The sequence below is a fragment of the Saimiri boliviensis genome, chromosome 14 (assembly GCF_048565385.1).
Source record: "Saimiri boliviensis isolate mSaiBol1 chromosome 14, mSaiBol1.pri, whole genome shotgun sequence".
Taxonomy (NCBI): Eukaryota; Metazoa; Chordata; class Mammalia; order Primates; family Cebidae; genus Saimiri; species Saimiri boliviensis.
This window is the reverse complement of record NC_133462.1, coordinates 6715844-6735080: the sequence shown is the minus strand read 5'-3', so window position 1 is coordinate 6735080 and position 19237 is coordinate 6715844. Positions and strand designations below refer to the sequence as shown.

Here is a 19237-nt window from a genome sequence, read left to right as displayed (position 1 = left end):
AAGCAATTCTCCTACCTCAGCCTCCCAAGTAGCTGGGATTACAGGCACAAGCCACCATGCCCAGCTAATTTTTGTATTTTTTAGTAGAGACAGAGTTTCACCATGTTGGCTAGTCTGGTCTTGAACTCCCGACCTCATGATCCGCCCGCCTCAGCCTCCCAAAGTGCTGGGATTACAGGTGTGAGCCACTGTGCCCGGCCAAGCAGGTCTTGGTATCAGTGTGAGAATGGACTAATACAGGGAGTAGCCTGAAAGAAGACCTCTGTGGTGAAGATGAACTGGGCCAGCAGTCCCAGGACAGCCGGCAAATGCGGAGAATGGGAAATGACCTGGGAGGCCGAGTCCTCTCCTTTATTAGAGAGACTCCAATTGGCAGCCCCCATCCCTCACTCAGATCTGCACCACTCTGAGAACACATTAATGAGCACAAACTCCCAGAGGTGGCAGAGGCCATGAGCAGGCCAGGTCTCTGGAAAGGCTTCCAAAAATCTGCCATGGTGTGCAGTGAGTAGTGGGTCAGAGAACACAGCTCGTCTGTGACCCTGACCCCTCCCAAACCCAAAGCCATCCTTAACCCCAGCTTTAACCCCAAACCCAACTCCATCCCCAAACTCAGTGTCAAGCTCAGTTCCAACCACAAATTGAAACCATCCCTATCCCCAAAGTTAACCCTATTCCCTTCCTGAACACAACTCCAAACCCAATCTCATCCCTATTTGTAATCTCCATCCCAGCTTTAACCCCTAATTTAAGCCCATCCCCATCCTCAAATAGAACTCCATTCTCAGTCCCAACTACGCACTCAACCCCATCCACCAATTTGACCCCATTCCCAAACCTACTGCCAAAACCTAATGCCATTCTAATTCCAAAACTCAACACCATCCTTACTCCCAGCTCCAATCCTTAACCCCTTCCCACCCTCAAATCTAACTCCATTCTCATTCTCAAACCCTATCCCATCTCCAAACCCAACCCCTCTCCATTATTAACCCCAGCCCCTACTCCAAATTCAACACTTTGGAAGACCTAGGCAGGTGGATCACCTGAAGTCATGAGTTCGAGACCAGCCTGGACAACATAGCGAAATCCCCTCTCTACTAAAAATACAAAAATTGGCTGGGCCTGGTGGCACATGCCTATAATCCCAGCTACTCAGGAGGCTGAGGAGGGAGAATCACTTGAACCCAGGAGGTGGCGGTTGCAGCGATCTGAGATCGCACCACTGCACTCCAGCCTGGGCAACAGAGTTAGACTCCATCTTAAAAAAAAAAAGAAAGAAAAAGAAAGAAAAACTCAAAAGAATGCAAGTTTTTGTCTCTCACCTACCTGTGACCTTGAAGGCCCTCCCTGCTTTGAGTTGTCCTTGCCTTTTTGGACGAAACAATGTCCTTCTCACATATATTGATTGATGTCTCATGTCTCTTTAAAATGTATAAAACCAAGCTGTGCCCCGACCACGTTGGGCACATGTCATCAGGACCTCCTGAGGCTGTGTCATGGACGCATGTCTTCAACCTTGGCAAAATAAACTTTCTTTTATTTTTTTTTTTTACACAGAGTCTCACTCTGTTGCCAGGCTGGAGTTGGGTGGCTCAATCTCAGCCCACTGCAACCTCCACCTCCTGGTTTCAAGAGAGTCTCCTGCCTCAGCCTCCTGAGTAGTTGGGATTACAGGCGCCTGCCGCCACACCCAGCTAATTTTTGTATTTTTAGTAGAGATGGGGTTTCACCATGTTGGCCAGGATGGTCTTGATCTCTTGACCTCGTGATCCACCAGCCTCACCTTCCCAAAGTATTGGAATTACAGATGTGAGCCACCCCACCCAGCCTAAACTTTCTAATTAACTGAGACCTGTCTCAGATTTTTGGGGTTCACAGCTCATGTCACCTGCTTAGCCACACAGTTCAAAATGTTGGTTTTCTTAGGTGTCTATCAGTCTTGGCTAAGCACTGCCAGTTTTTCTGAAACACCCCAGGTCTCTTCCAACTTTCTCCAGCCCCTTCTAACATATCCTGGGCTTGAAAACTCCTCAGTAGTACCCATCAGCCACGGAATACCCCTGTGGGGGGTCACTCCAAGGGGTTCTGCTGCTTCTGAGGATCTGCCGGGCCCTGAGGCCCACCCTGAACACCCAGAGAGCAGGTCTGTATTCTGTTGCTGCTGGTTCTGCCTTCAGTGTTGCTATCTTCACCCTGCAGTCCCAGGACTCCACACCAATCTTTGACCCTCTGTCCACACATGTACCCCAATGATTATTTCTTGGGCCCTCATTTTCTTGGCCTGATCCAAACTTTCTCTCCTTCTAAGACTTCCCTTGTGTTCTTTCTGACCTCAAGTACTTTAAGGCAGAAACAATATCTGATTAATTTGGGTCCTCCCAAATTTGAGTATAGAGCATTACACAAATCAGATAAGACTTTCATCCTCAGCCAGGTGTGGTGGTTCACCCCTGTAGTCCCACCACTTTGGGAGGTTGAGGTGGGTGGATCACTTGAGGTCAGGAGTTCAAGACCAGCCTGACCAACATGGTGAAACCCTATCTCTACCAAAAGTACAAAAAAAAAATTAGCTGGGCATGGTGGCATGCACCTGTAATCCCAGTTACTCAGGAGGCTGAGGCAGGAGAATTGCTTGAACCTAGGAGGCGGAGGTTGTAGTGAGCCAAGATTGCACCACTGTATTTGAGCCTGGGCGACAGAGCAAGACTCCAACTCAAAGAAACAAAAGACTAATTCTCAATTAACCTACATTCTATTAAAGAAATGAATGATAATGGCAAGCAGGTATTATGGAAGGCATCAACATTTCTATTGAGGCCCACTCTAGTCATAATATTTAATGGCTATTATTATGATAAAAATATATTAAATCTCAGTATCACTGGAGTACATCCCAATGAATAATACTTTATGTAAGCCAACAAACAGCACTATCAATTGGCCTGAATAAATATTTATTGTTCAACAAATGTCCTTTTGAGTGATCCCCCTGTGCCAGGTGCTGTATCTGAGGATTTACGGGAAACCAAAAGCAGACACAGGTTGGCTGGGGTGACTCATGCCTGTGATCACAGCCCTTTGGGAGGCTGAGGTGGGAGGATCACTTGAGACCAGAAGATTGAGACCAGTCTGGACAACATAAGGTTACCCGTCTCTATAAAAAAGTTAAAAAGTTACCCAATGCAACAATCTTGCATGTTCTTCACATGTACCCCCAAACCTAAAATGCAACTAAAAAAAAAAAAGTTACCCAAGCATAGTGATGCATGTCTATAGTCCCAGCTGCTTAGGAGGCTAAGATGGGAGGCTCACTTGAGCCTGGGAGGTGGAGGCTGCAGTGAGCTGTGATTATGCCACTGCACTGTAGCCTGGGTGAGAGTGAGAACCTGTTTCAAAAAAATAAATAAAAAAATAAAAAGAGCTGACATTGAATCCCAGAATTGTTGGCTTGAGCAGCTGGATAAAAATGGGTTGTCATTTCCTAAGATGGGGAAGACCATGGGAGGTGCACATGGGGTGTGCGTGAGATCAGGAACCTATTTTTGGATATGTGAGATTTGAGATGACTCTTCTTTTCAAGTGGAAATGTTGAGTAAGTAAGTAGGTTGAGCAGGTAAGTTGGAAACATGAGTCTGGAGTTATAATTATATCATTGCTAGAGTAAGCCCCTATAAATATGATTACTAGAATAAGGCTCAGTAAATATTTCTATTTAAATAGACCTCACTACATTATTAGAGAAAGCTTCAATGGCCATTATTATTAGAGAAAGCCTCTATAAATACAGTAAGATTTTAATTTGAGGATGCCCCAGTAAATATTATTTTAGGGAATAAGCCTCTATAAACATAACATTTATTAGCACTGCTATAGTAAATAGTCTTGTTATTAGACTCAGCCTTGTGAAATATTCTTATTTTATGATAGACATCAGTAAATCTCATGGCAGTTGGCAACCATTTATTTTACTTTGCTTTTTAATTTTTTTTTTTTTTTTTTTTTTAGTTGGAGTTTCGCTCTTGTTACCCAGGCTGGAGTGCAATGGCGCCATCTCGGCTCACCGCAACCTCCGCCTCCTGGGTTCAGGCAATTCTCCTGCCTCAGCCTCCTGAGTAGCTGGGATTACAGGCACGCGCCACCATGCCCAGCTAATGTTTTGTATTTTTAGTAGAGACGGGGTTTCACCATGTTGACCAGGATGGTCTCGATCTCTCGACCTCGTGGTCCACCCGCCTCGGCCTCCCAAAGTGCTGGGATTACAGGCTTGAGCCACCGCACCTGGCCTGCTTTTTAATTTTTTTATTTTGAGACAGTTTACTCTCACTCAGGCTGGAGTGCAGTGGCGCAATCACAGCTCACTGCAACCTCAGCCTCCTCAGCTCAAGCAACACTCCCACCTCAGCTTCCTGAGTAGCTAGGACAGGCACACACCAACATGCCCAGCTAATTTTTTTTTTTTTTTTTTTTTTTTTGAGATGGAGTTTCGCTCTTGTTACCCAGGCTGGAGTGCAACGGCGCGATCTCGGCTCACTGCAACCTCCACCTCCTGGGTTCAGGCAATTCTCCTGCCTCAGCCTCCTGAGTAGCTGGGATTACAGGCACGCGCCACCATGCCCAGCTAGTTTTTTGTATTTTTAGTAGAGACGGGGTTTCACCATGTTGACCAGCATGGTCTCGATCTCTTGACCTCGTGATCCACCCGCCTCGGCCTCCCAAAGTGCTGGGATTACAGGCTTGAGCCACCGCACCCGGCCAAAATGTTTCCTTTTTTTTTTTTTTTTTTTTTTTTCCCCCACTAAGACGGGTTTCACCCTGTTGGTCAGGCTGGTCTTGAACTCCCAATCTCAGGTGATTTGCCCGCCTTGGCCTCCAAAGTGCTTGGATTACAGGCGTGAGCCACCACACCCGGCCAATTTTTTGTATTTTTAGTAGAGACGGGGTTTCACCATGTTGACCAGGATGGTCTCGATCTCTCGACCTCGTGATCCACCCGCCTCGGCCTCCCAAAGTGCTGGGATTACAGGCTTGAGCCACTGCGCCCGGCCTAATTTTTTTTTTTCATAGAGATGGGGTTTTGTCACGTTGCCTGGGGAACTCCTGGGCTTGATTAATCCACCTGCCTTGGTTTTCCAAAGCGCTGGGATTACAGGTGTGAGACACCGAACCCAGCCAGCATCAATCAATGGAATGAACCACTAATGAGTGAATGAAGAGATCACAGTAAGGAATAGTGTGTGAAGAGTAGGTGCAGAAGGTGAAGGCTCAGGGTTCTGGTGTTTCCTTTGGGGGGCCCACGTGGGGAGGAGAGAGCAGGCTGGGGAGAGCCAATTGAAGGTAGGGTGGGCAGGGAGGTTTTTTCAGAGATGTTTTCATTTGTCCAATTATCTTACACATTCATTTCCTGAACTTGACGTGTGGTTAGCTCCTGGGCAGGGACTGTGTGATTTAGCACTGTTTCCCTCCCTGGAGAAACTGAGAAGGTCAGACCTCCATAATACAGCACCCCTTGGCCGGGCACAGTGGCTCACGCCTGTAAACCCAGCACTTTGGAAGGCCGAGGTGGGTGGGTCACCTGAGGTCAGGAATTCGAGACCATCCCGGCCAACATGGTGAAATCCCGTCTCTACTAAAAATACAAAAATTAGCCAGGTGTAGGGGTGGGCCCCTGTAATCCCAGCTACTTGGGAGGCTGAGGCAGGAGAATCACTTGAACCCAGGAGTCGGAGGTTGCAGTGAGCAGAGATCGCGGCATTGCACTCTAGCCTCGGCGACAAGAGTGAAACTCTGTCTCAAAACAATGACGACACCACCACCACCACCACACAAAAAAAAACAGCACCCCTGCCCACACCCACCACTCTCACAGCTGTTCCTCCCCATCCCAGTCCCTAAGGATGAACACTTCAGTAGTTTCACATCAGTTTTATTAGATCCCAGAAAGTTGCTCTAATTGATATTCCATTTTTTTTCTCACAACCTGCCAGGCAGGTGGGGACTTGAGTCTTCTCAGCTCCCTCCCACGGGCCCCTTTTCTTCCTCCTTCTAGCTTAGGACCAGGAGTCAGCCTCCCGCCCAACCCAGAGTCCAGAGCTGACCCCCCTCATTCCCCTAGGAACCAGGATTTCAGGCCTCTAGACCCCCCTCCTCCTCTTCAGTGGCCTCACTTTAACTTCCAGATGAAGTTGGAGGACACATTTGGGCTTAGTGGGGTGTGGACAGGCGTCGACATTCATGCATCCGGTAGGCGCACATGTAGAAAATCCCTACATGAAAAGAAGTTACAGTTGACCCCCAAAACCCCTCCCAGCCCCATTTCCACCCCAAGAGAGCCCAGCACTCTACTCCCTTTCTCCCTGGGTACCCACAGCCCCCAGACTCCAGAGGCCTGGAATCTCCCTCCTGACCCAGTGCTGTGGGACCCAGGTGAAGACACCCTATCATCTTGCTACTGGAGCTGCTGCCCACCCTGCCCCGGACACTGACCTTCCTGCCCCATGTCCCCAGTACCTGCAAAGAAGGTCATGAGCACTGCCACCCAGCCCAGGATGTAGGACCAGGAAAAGCGCCAGTCCCCAAAGCGGCGGCCCAGGAAGCTGACGGTGACTCCAGTGTAGATGCCCAAGGCCAACAAGACAAAAAGGGCTGGGGAGAGAGGGCGGGAGGACACAGGTGGGGGACTAAGGCTGGGTGTGGTTTTGGAGACGGGCAGGGAACTAACGATGGGGGTGGGGAGTAAGAGTGGGGAAAGGGGCCAAAGTAGGTTGTGGGTGGGGATAAGAGTGAGGATGGGGGTGGAGTTGAAAGTAGGGGTAAAGATGACTGGGGGATAGGGTTGGGATGGGGTTGGACATGGTTCTGCTTTGTATGATAACTGGCCATTGTCTCCAGTTCCCGGGAGGGAGACTCCATATTTGGAACTTCCTGAATAATAGCAGCGGCTTTGTTATTCTTGAGCCTCTTTGGCCCAACCTGAATTAATGTAATGAATGAGATGACTCAGCGTTGGGTGTGGTCTTCGGAAAGACCAATCAGGCCCGGCACAGTGGCTAGTACCTGTAATCCCAGCACTCTGGGAGGCTGAATCGGGCGGATCCCAAGGTCAGGAATTCGAGACCAGCCTGGCCAATATGGTGAAACCCCATCTCTACCAAAAATACAAAAATTGGCCTTGAGTGGTGGCAGGCGCCTGTAGTCCCAGCTATTCGGGAGACCAAGCCAGGAGAATTGCTTGAACCCGGGAGGTGGAGGTTGCAGTGAGCTGAGATCATGCCACTGCACTCCAGCCTGGGCCACAGAATGAGAATCTGTCTCAAAAATAACAAAATATCTTACTTGAGTGAGTAAAAAAAAAAAAAAAAACAATTAAAAATAACAAATGTAATCCCAGCACTTTGGGAGGCCGAGGCGGGTGGATCACGAGGTCAAGAGATCAAGACCATCCTGGTCAGCAAGCTGAAACCTCGTCTCTACTAAAAAAAATACAAAAAGTTAGCTGGGCATGGTGGTGCGTGCCTGTAATCCCAGCTACTCAGGAGGCTGAGACAGGAGAATTGCCTGAACCCAGGAGGCGGAGGTTTCGGTGAGCCGAGATCGCGCCATTGCACTCCAGCCTGGGTAACAAGAGCGAAACTCCGTCTCAAAAAAAAAAAAAAAAAAAAAAACAAATAACAAAGAAACCCCAAAATTAGCTGGGTATGGTGGTGGCCACCTGTAATCCCAGTTACTCAGGAGGCTGAGACAGGAGAATCACTTGAACCTGAGAGGTGGATGTTGCAGTGAGCTGAGATCACGGCACTGCACTCCGCCTGGGTGACAGATCGAGACCCCATCTCAAAAAAGGAAAAGGCAGGCAGGAAGGAAGAAAGGAAGGGGAAAGGAAGGAAGGAGGGAGGGAGGGAGGGAAGGAGGCCAACCATGACATTAGAGGGTTGGGACTCTGAACCACTTGGTATCGGGGAAGAAAGGAAGCTGGAAACTGAGTTCAATCAATGGCTAATGATTCAATCAGTCATGCCTGTTTAACAAGACTCCAATAAAAGCCTCTGGATGCTGAAGCTCAGTGGAGCTCCCTATTGGTGAAACCATCTATGTGCTGGGAGGGTGACCCCTGGTTCCACAGGAAGAGGACTTGCAGGTTCTGCATTTTGGGCTTTCCTGGACTCTGCCCTCTGTGTCTCTTCATTTGCCTGGGCCTGAGTTGCGTCCTCTATAATGAAACTATCATTGTAAGTATAGCACTTTCCTGCATTCTGTGAGTTATTCCAGCAACATTTTGAATCTGAGTGGGTCTTGGGAGCCTCCTAGTTTGTAGCCAGTGGATCAAAAACATGGGTGGCCCAGGGACCCCACTGGCAGCTTGTATCTGAGGTGGGGGCAGTCTTGCTAGGGACTGTGCTCTCAACCTGTGGAGTCTGACACTAATTTTAGGTGAATAGTGCCAGGACCGGACTGTAGTACACCAGCTGGTGTCGGAACAGACTGGAACTAGGAATAGTCGCGAGGTTGGTTTTGGGTGTGGGGTTGGGATTGGGGTGGGGTGGGACTGAGTGTGAGGAGGAGTAAGGGGTGAGAACGGTGTTCGGGGGTGGGTTTGAGATGAGAGTAAAGAGAGGGGTAGGGAGAGGGTGGGCTTACTCACTTGAGGCAAAAAACACGATGCCAGCAGAGAAGGGCCGGGAGATTCGGGAGAAGGTAGGCTGCTGAGCGAAGGCCATGATGCCTATGATGATGCCAGAGGTGGCGCATACGGCGGACAGGATCATGAAGGCCCGGGTGGCATTCCAGTATGCTGTGAGGGCACCCCATGGTCACTCCCATGCCTCCCCTGCTCTAAGTGAGATCTGCTGCTACCTCTAAGATGAAAATGCCTTGCCCCTTTCTATATTCCTAACCCAGCTTGTCCTTCCCTTCTTTGCAAATGCCCTCTTCTTCACCTGGCAAACTCCTACTCATACTCCAAAGCCCAGCTGCCAAGACCCCCTCCTCTAGGAAGGATCTGTTCACCCCTCAGTCATTATCTTCACCCACAGCTAAGGGTTGTGACTCTGTCTGTCTCTCCCTCCAGCCTGATTGCTCCTTGAGGACAGGCTGGTTGGTTGTGTGTCACAAACACCCCACCATACATTTGGTTTGCATTCTGGCCTCAGGAAATATTTGTTGAATGAATGAATGAATGCTGATTCCCTATGTTTTCCTGCTAATTACTATTCTTTCTCACATTTCTCTCTCTCTCTCTCTCTCTCTTTTTTTTTAGAGACCGAGTCTTGTACTCGCTTGGGCAGCACATATACTAAAATTGGAACGATACAGAGACGATTAGCATGTCCCCTGCGCAAGGATGACACGCAAATTCGTGAAGCATTCCATATTTTTTAAAAAAATTTTAATTTAAAAAAATAAATAAATAAATAAATAAAAATAAAAAAAGAGGCTGAGTCTCCCTCTGTCACCTAAGCTGAAATGCAGTGGCACAATCTCTGCTCACCGCAGCCTCCGCCTCCGAAGTTCAAGCGATTCTCCTGCCTCAGGTCCCGAGTAGCTGCGAGTATAGGTGTGTGCCACCATGCCTGGATATTTTTTGTGTTTTTAGTAGAGAAAGGGTTTCACCACTTTCTCTACTAAAGGTGGATCACCTGAGGTCAGGAATTCAAGACCAGCCTGGCCAACATGGTGAAACCTCGTCTCTACTAAAAATACAAAAATTAGCCAGGTGTGATGGCAGGCACTTGTAATCCCAGCTACTAGGGAAGCTGAGGCAGGAGAATCACTTGAACCCATGTTGGCCAAGCTGGTCTTGAACTCCTGACCTCAAGTGATCCACCCATCTCAGCCTCCCAAAGTGCTTGGATTGATTATAGGAGTGAGCCACCGTGCCTGGCCAGTTGTTGGTATTTAAAAATCTGGAGTTTTTAACCTAAAAATCTGGATTTGCAGCTCTTTTCAGGAAAAAAAAAATCCAAACTTTCATGTTACCAGGACCACAAGTCAGCTGGGTATGAGCAGCAGCTATGCCTTTAAATGACCCGTCACAGTTCCTTCAAGAAACAGAAACCACATGACAATGTGAACAGGAAAGGTTTTCTGTGACGATAGACTGACAGGCAATACATTGGTGAAACCCTGTCTCTGCTAAAAATACAGAAATTAGCTGGGCATGGTGGGAAGCGCCTGTAATTCCAGCTACTCTGAAGACCGAGGCAGGAGAGAATTGCTTGAACCTGGGAGGCAGAGGTTGCAGTGAGCCGAGATCGTGCCACTGCACCCCAGCCTGGATGACAGAGACAGACTCTGTCTCAAAAATAAAAAAATAAAAAATATTAACATATTCATTCATTAATAATATATAATACATTGAGTATTACTACCAGTACTAGTAATAATAATACCTGGCATTTATTGAGTGCTTACTATGCCCTCCGTGCTATTCTAAGCACTTTACATGGATAATCTCCCTTCCATCTCCTAACAATACTAAGGGCAGTTCGATTGTATGTAAGCATGAGACACGAGGCCGGCACAGTGGCTCACACCTGTAATCCCAGTACTTTGGATGGCTGAGGCAGGTGGATTACGAGGTCGGGAGTTCAAGACCAGCCTGGCCAAGATGGTGAAACCCCATCTCTACTAAAAATACAAAAATTAGCCAGGCGCAGTGACACACACATGTAATCCCAATTACTCAGGAGGCTGAGGCAGGAGAATCTCTTGAACCCAGGAGGTGGAGGTTGCAATGAGCCGAGATTGTGCCATTGCACCCCAGCCTGGGTGACAGAGTGAGACTCTGTCTCAAAAAAAAAAAGAATGAGACATGAGATTTGACCTCAAAACTCACACATCCTCTTGAGTAGTTGAGGGGAAGAGCTGAGCCCCACTGTGCTGGATGTGACAGGCACGGGAGACTTCACCCACCCATCTCACCAAGCAAGCCCTGAGAGAGAGGCAGTATGATGCCTGTTTCCCGGAGGGGTAGACTGAGGCAGGGAGAAGTGGAAAGTCTTGCCTGGGGCCACAAGCTTCAGAGTCCGGTCTGTCTGACTCCACGCTTCCTTCTCATTTCTGGCTGTCTCACTCGTGACACTTCTACATTTCTCCTGCCGCACACTGCGAATTCCCTGAAGGACAGCCCTGAGTCACCTGTCTTATCTCTCCCCAGGATGCAGGAGACAGGGAGGCTTGCTGAAGGTCTTCCATTTTTTATTTTCCTTCTTTCTCCTTCTTTGTTCATTCTTTCTTTCCCTTCCTTCCTTCCTTTCTATCTTTGCTTGCTTTCTTTCATTTGACAGAGTCTTGCTCTATTGTCCAGGCTAGAGTGCAATGGTGCGATCTCGGCTCACTGCAACCTCTGCCTTCTGGGTTCAAGCAATGCTCCCTGCCTCAGCCTCCCGAGTAGCCAGGATTACAGGCGCCCACTACCATACCCGGCTAATTTTTGTATTTTTAATGGAGACGGAGTTTCACCATGTTGGCCAGGCTGGTCTTGAACTCCTGAACTCAGGTGATCCCCACCTTGGCCTCCCAAAGTGCTGGGATTACAGGCGTGAGCCACCATGAAGGCCTTCCGTTTGACAACCACAAAAGTGAAAACTTCAGGAACATGCCTCAGTCCTATGGATTTTTGGGTATTCGTCAAAACAGCTGGCTTAATTTGCTCACCAACCGTAATCACTTAATTCACTCACCAAAATTAGAGCAGGAGCCTTAACTTGCTTCCCAGGGACGAAACCCAAGTGCAGATGGGTTTTATTGGTCGGCTTGGTGTTTTTAAAGTTTCTGAATTCGTTGCTGGTACGTATGTACGTATATATGTATGAATTTTGAGTTAGAGTCTCACTCTGTGTCCCAGGTTAGAGTGCAGTGGCACGATCTCTGCTCGCTGCAACCTCTGCCTTGGCCAGGTTCAAGCAATTCTCTTGATGCCAACTGAACCCACTACAACCTCTGCCTCCCAGGTTCAAGCAATTCTCCTGCCTCAGCCTCCTGTAATTTTCCTGGGATTACAGGTGCACACCACCATGCCCAGATAATTTTTGTGTTTTTAGTAGAGACAGGGTTTCACCTTTTTTGCCAGGCTGATTTCAAACTCCTGACCTCAGGTGATCTGCCCACCTTGGCCTCCCAGAATGCTGAGATTATAGGTGTGAGCCACCACACCCGGTCAAATTTATTAACATATCATATAACAAGTGTGCAATATAATATGCTCTACATTATATATTTATTATATAATATATTGTATAATATATACATTATTAATTTATTATACAGGACATAGCATATTATATGCTATTTATTAGCTAATGAATGTGTAATATAATGAATTCTACATTATGTTATATACAATATATTATATATGCATTATTATATAATATGTAGCATATTATATACAATATATTATGTATTAGTAATTTATTATATAATATAGGTGCATGCATAATATGCTATATTGTATATTAGTTAATGTACATAATATGTAAGAAGTGTGCAATATAATATTTTCTATATTACATATTATTATTATTATTTTTTTTTTTTGAGACGGAGTTTCGCTCTTGTTACCCAGGCTGGAGTGCAATGGCGCGATCTCGGCTCACCGCAACCTCCGCCTCCTGGGTTCAGGCAATTCTCCTGCCTCAGCCTCCTGAGTAGCTGGGATTACAGGCACGCGCCACCATGCCCAGCTAATTTTTTGTATTTTTAGTAGAGACGGGGTTTCACCATGTTGACCAGGATGGTCTCGATCTCTTGACCTCGTGATCCGCCCGCCTCGGCCTCCCAAAGTGCTGGGATGACAGGCTTGAGCCACCGCGCCCGGCTATATTACATATTATTACATAATATAGTGCATATATTATACATTATATGTAATAATAGAAATTGCATATATTATACATAATGTAGTATATATTCACTTACTAATGTATTATAGATGCTACGTAGCATGCAATATACTATATATCTCTATGTATCTCTCTCTATGGTCTGGCACACTGTAAGCAGGAAAAAATACTTGATGCAGTATTTAGCAAATTCAGGGCCCGTATTTCTTCTGTATCCCCCGGTACCTAACGTAGTTCTTGGTCCATAGCAGAATATTTAGAAAATGCTGTTCCATGACAGTAACCCCAACCGCTGTACATGACACCTTCGAGGCGTCAAAAAATGCCCCCTCTCCCAACTCAACCCCTAAACCAGCACCTCTAGAACAGCAGCTAGAAAGCAACCCGGAAGTCCCAGTCCTGCCCCCCGCCATGCTGAGTGACCTTGGACTGCTCCCTTTCCCTCTTTGAGCCGCAGAGTTCTCCATCTGGAATACAGGTGTCCTTGGGCCCCGAGGTTCGCCCTGCTCTTTACCCAGGCGCGGCCGGGACCCTGGCCGGGGGGCTCACCGATGCTCTCTGTCTGCACGTAGCATTTGCTGCCCAGGCAGTACCGCCACAGGCCCTGGTGGGCGAAGGAGCCTGACAGCCGGTACTGCATCCAGTGGTCTGTTGCCGTGGCCACCACCAGGAGGATGGTCCCCACCCAGGCACAGAACAGGCCACCACCCATGAAGCTGTACATGGTGATCTGCGGGGAAGGGGAGAGATGGGGTTGGAGCTGGACTCCTGGGACTCGATGGAGGAAGGAACTGGGGGAAGGGAGGGCTCGGGGGGTGGAATGCCGGGTGCCTGGGAGAAAGAGATGGAGACCTGGATGCCCGGGTCCTGGGCGAGGAGGGGACTGGGGGCCTGGACTCCTGGGTCTGAGGGAGGAGGATGGTAGGGATCCCGGAAAAGACGAAGGGAGGAGGGGCTGGATTCTTGGAGCCTTGCATCCTGGGAAAGAGAGGGCGGGGGTCTGGACTTCCAGGTTCTGAGCAAGGAATAGGCTGGAGGCCTAGATTCCCGAGTCCTAGGGGAGGGGGGGCCCAGGGGCCTGGATTCCTGGGTGCTGAGTAAGGAAGGAGCTAGGGATAGCGGGTGGGACACCGGGTCCTGGGAGAAGAGCGAGCTGGGACTCTGGACTCCTGGGACTTGGGGAAGAGGGGGCTACAGGTCCCATGCCTGGTGCCTACCTGAGTGGCAGAGCCTGCCGAGGCCTCCTTCTGCCACAGCCCCTCTGTGCAGACTGAGCTGAGCCTGGGCACTGGCCTCTGGGCCCTTCAGGTTCTCCAAATCCCTTAAGCCTCTCTACACAATGGTCCCACGACCCAGCAGCTTCCAGCAGGCAGAAATGCAGCGGTGGCAGAGGCCTCAAATGGAATTCGCTGAAGCAGGCATCTAGGGGGTTCCCTGCCCCCAACCGCTGCTCGCTGACCTCTGTGACCCTCCCCTGGACACACTACATTATCACCAGCCTTGCTCACAGCAATCCTGGCTTTGGCCGAGCTGTGCAAACGCGATGCCCACACAGACACAGACACACAAGATACAGGGAGAATCGAGCGTTTATTGTTCAACCAGGGCTTGCTACCTGAAGAGCAGGCAGTGGGGTGGGGGGAGTCACAGGTGTCTGGATGTGCTGAACCAGTGGGCTTCTTTGTGGGGTGGCATCATGGGGCTGGGACAGGAAGGAAGGTGAGGATGGACACAGAGCTGTGGCTGAGGTTGAGGATGGGACTCTTAGGGGCTGTAGTTGCAGAGGACATTAAACATGGGCTGAGGAGAAAGGGGTTGGTGACGAGGGTGGGTGAGGGTTGAGGCGTGGAAGTGGGGCTGGGATTGGGGGCAGGGATGGGAATGAATGGGCTTGGGAATAGGGTGTTGAGAGTGGGGGAGAGAGGCAGAGAGGAGTGGCTTTGGGCTTAGGAAGAGGGTAGGGGACGGGGTTGGAGGAGCCCTGGGGGTCGAGAATCAGGCAAGGATTGTGACTGTGGTTGGGGATGGCGCTGGGCATAGGGTTGAGGCCATTGAGGAGCCAGGCCTGGCATGGCGTTCAGGGTTTTCTTCTGGCTTGGGATTCTAAGTCACGTGACTTAGGTCAGGTTCACCAAGTGGCTCACAGGAAGTACTCCTGGGACCATGGTTTGGGGGACACGGGAGGATGGGAACAAGATGTTTCTTGGGGTTCTTCTGACAGAGCTGAGGTCACTCTGGGCCCCAGGAAAAGCCTCCTGGGTGACTGTGATCCCAGGTGCTGGACCCTCCGGGATCCTAGTACTCTGTCTCCCAGTCCTCAGCAGCCGGTGGTGTTTCCAGGGGTGGCTCTGGACCTTGAGCTTCCTTCTTCCCATCCTGGGCAGGTGGTGTTGGTGGTGAGGGCAGCGTCATTGGCGGGGTCCTGGGGCCAGCCCCAAGGCCCGCCGCCCGGCCCCTCTCTGGCTGCTCAGCTCTCCCGGGACCCCATCGATGCGGGCCCCGGCCCCAGCCTGGCCTGTGTCTGACTTCCCAGCCCCCGCGTCCCCTTGGAGGCCTCCTGACTGTGCCTGGCTGGGTGTGGCCTGCCTGGGGATAGCAGGGGCAAGAGGGCAAGGACTGTTGGAGGGTGTAGACCCTAAGCAGGGCACTATGCAGGAGGCAGGAGAGGGTGTCCAGGCGTATGGGCACGGTGACAGAGGCCACGCTCTCTGGGAGCCCCAGGTGTGTGGGGTCTGTGGTGCCCAGGAGCCAGGGTGGCTGGGCTGAGATAGTCGAAGGGGTCCATGGCTCAGTCCCAGATGACGGCAGGGACGGGTTATTCCTAGAACGACAAAAAGACACGTCAGTGGGACTCAGCATCTCCTGCCTTCCTTCCTTCTTGCTGCTGGGCTGTCTCTGGACCTCTGCTGAGAGTAGCCATCTCTCTCCATCCTGTGTCCCCCTGTGACTTCCTCACCCGCTTCTGTCTTCTGGTTTCTAATCCGTGTCTCTCTATAGAGAAACAAACAGCTCTGCCATTGCCTTCAGCATCAGACAACTCAGTTCCAATTTCTAGTCGCCTCGCTTATGGTGGTGTATCTTTGGACAAGTCGTTTTCCTGTTCCAAACCTTGTTTATCGCCACCGATGGCTTTGCGTGGTAACAAAGGCGCGTATGACAGGGCTGGGTCTGGTAAGCGCTCAAACAGTGGACAGCTACGATTTCTCTAGCCCTCTGGGGATCCCTGGAGTCTTCACATTTCTTGGTTTATTCTTTAAAATGTCTGTCTGGGCCAGGTGCAGTGGCTCACGCCTGTAATCCTAACACTTCGGGAAGCCGAGGTGGGCGGATCACCTGAAGTCAGGAGTTTGAGACCAGCCTGGCCAAGATGGCGAAACCCTGTCTCTACTCAAAATACAAACATCCGCCGGGCCCGGTGTCACATGCCTGTAATCCCAGCTACTCGGCAGGCTGAGGCAGAAGAAGCTCTTGAACCCGGGAGGTTGCAGTGAGCCAAGATCAGGCCACTGCCCTCCAGCCTGGGTGCAAGACAGTGCAAGACTCCGTCTTGGGGGAGGGTGCGGGGAACAAAATAAACAGAAAAACGTTTTCTGTTTGATGAGTAGCCGTTTCTAGCCCTCCGCCTGTTTCTAAACATCTCGCTCAACTCTTTCACCAAGATCCTCTAAGATTCTGTTTCTACCAGACGGTACTTGGGCCTTTTTTTTTTTCCGATGCCCGGCGCGAGTCTGCTCAGTGCGCCATTCCTCCCGGGTTTTCTCTGTCCCCTCCTCTCTCTGGGTCTCTGTCCCCCTCAGGTCTTCGCTTGTCTCACCCTTCGGGCCCAGCCTCGTCCTTTGGCTGTTCCATCTCCACTGGGGGCCTGTGAAGTCTCTTCCAGCAACTTCGCCTCCGAGATCGTTCCAGGGCTCCGGAAGGTTGGGGAGGGGCCCAGGCCGCGAGAGGCGGGGCTTGGCCGGGTTCGAAACGGGGCGTGGCTCGCGGAGTGCTCCGGGACCCCGAAAGAAGGAGCGCAGGCCGGAAGCTGGATGTAGCTCCTCAAGACCGCCACCTCGGGCCTCCAGGGCCTCCTCAGACCCGAGTCCAGAACCCCAGCCCCTCCTCCCTCAGACCCGAGTCCAGATCCAGCCCCTCCTCCCTCAGACCCGAGTCCAGATCCAGCCCCTCCTCCCTCAGACCCGAGTCCAGATCCAGCTCCTCCTCCCTCAGACCCGAGTCCAGATCCAGCCCCTCCTCCCTCAGACCCAGGAGTCCAGATCCAGCCCCTCCTCCCTCAGACCCGAGTCCAGAACCCCAGCTCCTCCTCCCTCAGACCTGAGTCCAGATCCAGCCCCTCCTCCCTCAGACCCGAGTCCAGATCCAGCCCCTCCTCCCTCAGACCCGAGTCCAGATCCAGCCCCTCCTCCCTCAGACCCGAGTCCAGATCCAGCCCCTCCTCCCTCAGACCCAGGAGTCCAGATCCAGCCCCTCCTCCCTCAGACCCGAGTCCAGATCCAGCCCCTCCTCCCTCAGACCCAGGAGTCCAGATCCAGCCCCTCCTCCCTCAGACCCGAGTCCAGATCCCAGCTCCTCCTCCCTCAGACCCGAGTCCAGATCCCAGCTCCTCCTCCCTCAGAACCAGGAGCCCAGGCTCCTCCAGCACTTCTTCCCTCAGACCCCAGACTCTGGGTCCCCAGCCCCCTTCCTCTCTCAGATCTAGTAGTCCTGAGACTCCTGTCGCCCACCCCCCCCCCGTGTTTATTCCTACCATATGCTCAAGACACATTCTTTAGGATTCAAGGGACATTTTAGGCAGGGAAATCTGGACATGTGGACACTCCCCAGGGCAGAGGGCATGGTAGATGGTCTGGGGTCTTAGCCATTCGAGGTGCCATGTCTCTAACTTGCTTTGTGACTCTAGGTCCTTCTAGTCACTATGCCTCAGTTTCTCCATCTGAGAAATGGGGCTAATATTACCGTCCAGGTTATTGTGATATTATGTGTGATTAGTAAACACAGAATCTGGACAATTAGTCTGAACAAATGAGACTTGTTGTTACTGCTGGTAGTTGTGACAGTATTTTGCTGAGAAGCTATAATTCTTACATGCATTCATTTAAGAAATAGTTATTCAATGCCTGCTATGCTCAGGGCTCCAGGCTGCCCACTGGGGACAGAATAGATATGGTCCCTATCCTCAGGAAACTTGCATGCTTGTAAGGGAGACAGACAAGACATCTGTAGCATATATTCTGTAAGAATAAGTACCTGAAGATGTCAAATTAGGGCAAGGTGGGTACAGAGGCACCACGGCAGGGAGATACAGTAGATAAGGTGGTTAGGGGCGGGACCCGGTGGTTCACGCCTGTAATCCCAGCATTCTGGGAGGCTGAGGTGGGTGGATCACTTGAGGTCAGGAGTTTGAGACCAGCCTGGCCAACATGGTGAAACCCCATCTAAAAATACAAAACTTAGCTGGCTGGTGGTGGCACATGCCTGTAATCCCAGCTACTCTGGATGTTGAGGCAGGAGAATCACTTGAACCCGGGAGGCGGAGGTTGCAGTGAGCTGAGATTGCGCCACTGCACTCCAGCCTGGGCAAGGGAGTGATACCCCATCTAAAAAATAGTAATAATAAAATAAAATAAATAAAAATACAAAAATTAGCCGGGCATGGTGGCGAGTGCCTGTAGTTCCAGCTACTTGGGAGACTGAAGCAGGAGAATTACTTGAGCCTGGGAAGCAGAGGTTGTAGTGAGCTGAGATCGCACCATTGCACTCCAGCCTGGGCTACAAAGCAAGTCTTCATCTCAAAAAAAAAAAAAAAAAAAAAAAAAAGTAGATAAGGTGGTTATGAAAGGCTGTTACGGGAAGACTGAGAGTTGAATATTCCTGGGGAGGGAACAGCTTCTGAACGTAAAACAAGCATAGTGATTCAGGGACTGGAGAAAATCAGCTAAATGGAGAGGGATAGGTCTTTACATTTTTAAATAAATGCTTTACTTTGCAATACTTCTTTTGTGTATTTTTTTTGAGACAGGGTCTCCCTCTGTCACCCAGGCAGATTGGAGGACAGTGGCGTGATCATGGTTCACTGCAGCCTCAACCTCCCAGGCCCAAACCATCCTCCTGCCTCAGCCTCCCGAGTAGCTAGGACCACAGCCACACACCACCACATGGGATGCCTTATTTAGGCTGTTCTCAAACTCCTGGGTTCCAAACATCCTCCTGCTTTGGCCTCCCAAAGTGCCAAGGGATTACAGGCATGAGCCACCATGCTTGGCCAAGAATACTTTTCTATTTACAGAAAAGTTACAAAGATAATACAGAGAGTTCCCATCTACTCCTGACTCAGCTTCCCCTAATGTTGCCATCTTACATTGTCGTGGTACATTACAACTAAGAAACTGACAGGACTG

General features: G+C 50.2%; 2 protein-coding genes and 1 non-coding gene across 4 annotated transcripts; 1 reads left to right on the top strand and 2 right to left on the bottom strand.

The window, feature by feature from the left end:
* Window positions 1–5910: 5910 nt before the first annotated feature.
* LIM2 (lens intrinsic membrane protein 2) lies at window positions 5911–14111 on the bottom strand. 2 transcript variants are annotated; one of them, XM_003944235.4, is made up of 5 exons: window positions 14057–14111; window positions 13263–13569; window positions 8642–8791; window positions 6511–6645; window positions 5911–6266 (listed from the first exon to the last, which is right to left on the bottom strand). In XM_003944235.4, exons 2-5 carry the CDS (start codon window positions 13561–13563, stop codon window positions 6205–6207), a joined length of 648 nt encoding a protein of 215 aa, XP_003944284.1. In that variant the 5' UTR covers window positions 13564–13569; window positions 14057–14111; the 3' UTR covers window positions 5911–6204. The 2 variants fall into 2 exon arrangements, with proteins under 2 accessions (XP_003944284.1, XP_003944283.1); XM_003944234.4 differs by having other exon boundaries at window positions 13389–13569.
* Window positions 9269–9375, top strand: LOC120362948 (U6 spliceosomal RNA). Its single transcript, XR_005578730.1, has one exon. It is a non-coding gene; the product is annotated as a U6 spliceosomal RNA (small nuclear RNA).
* A 299-nt stretch (window positions 14112–14410) lies between the features above and the next one.
* On the bottom strand, window positions 14411–17547 carry C14H19orf84 (chromosome 14 C19orf84 homolog). The gene is made up of 2 exons (XM_010332126.3): window positions 16654–17547; window positions 14411–15660 (listed from the first exon to the last, which is right to left on the bottom strand). The coding sequence occupies exons 1-2, from the start codon at window positions 16686–16688 to the stop codon at window positions 15135–15137; spliced, it is 561 nt and encodes a 186-aa protein (XP_010330428.1). The 5' UTR covers window positions 16689–17547; the 3' UTR covers window positions 14411–15134.
* Window positions 17548–19237: the final 1690 nt, after the last annotated feature.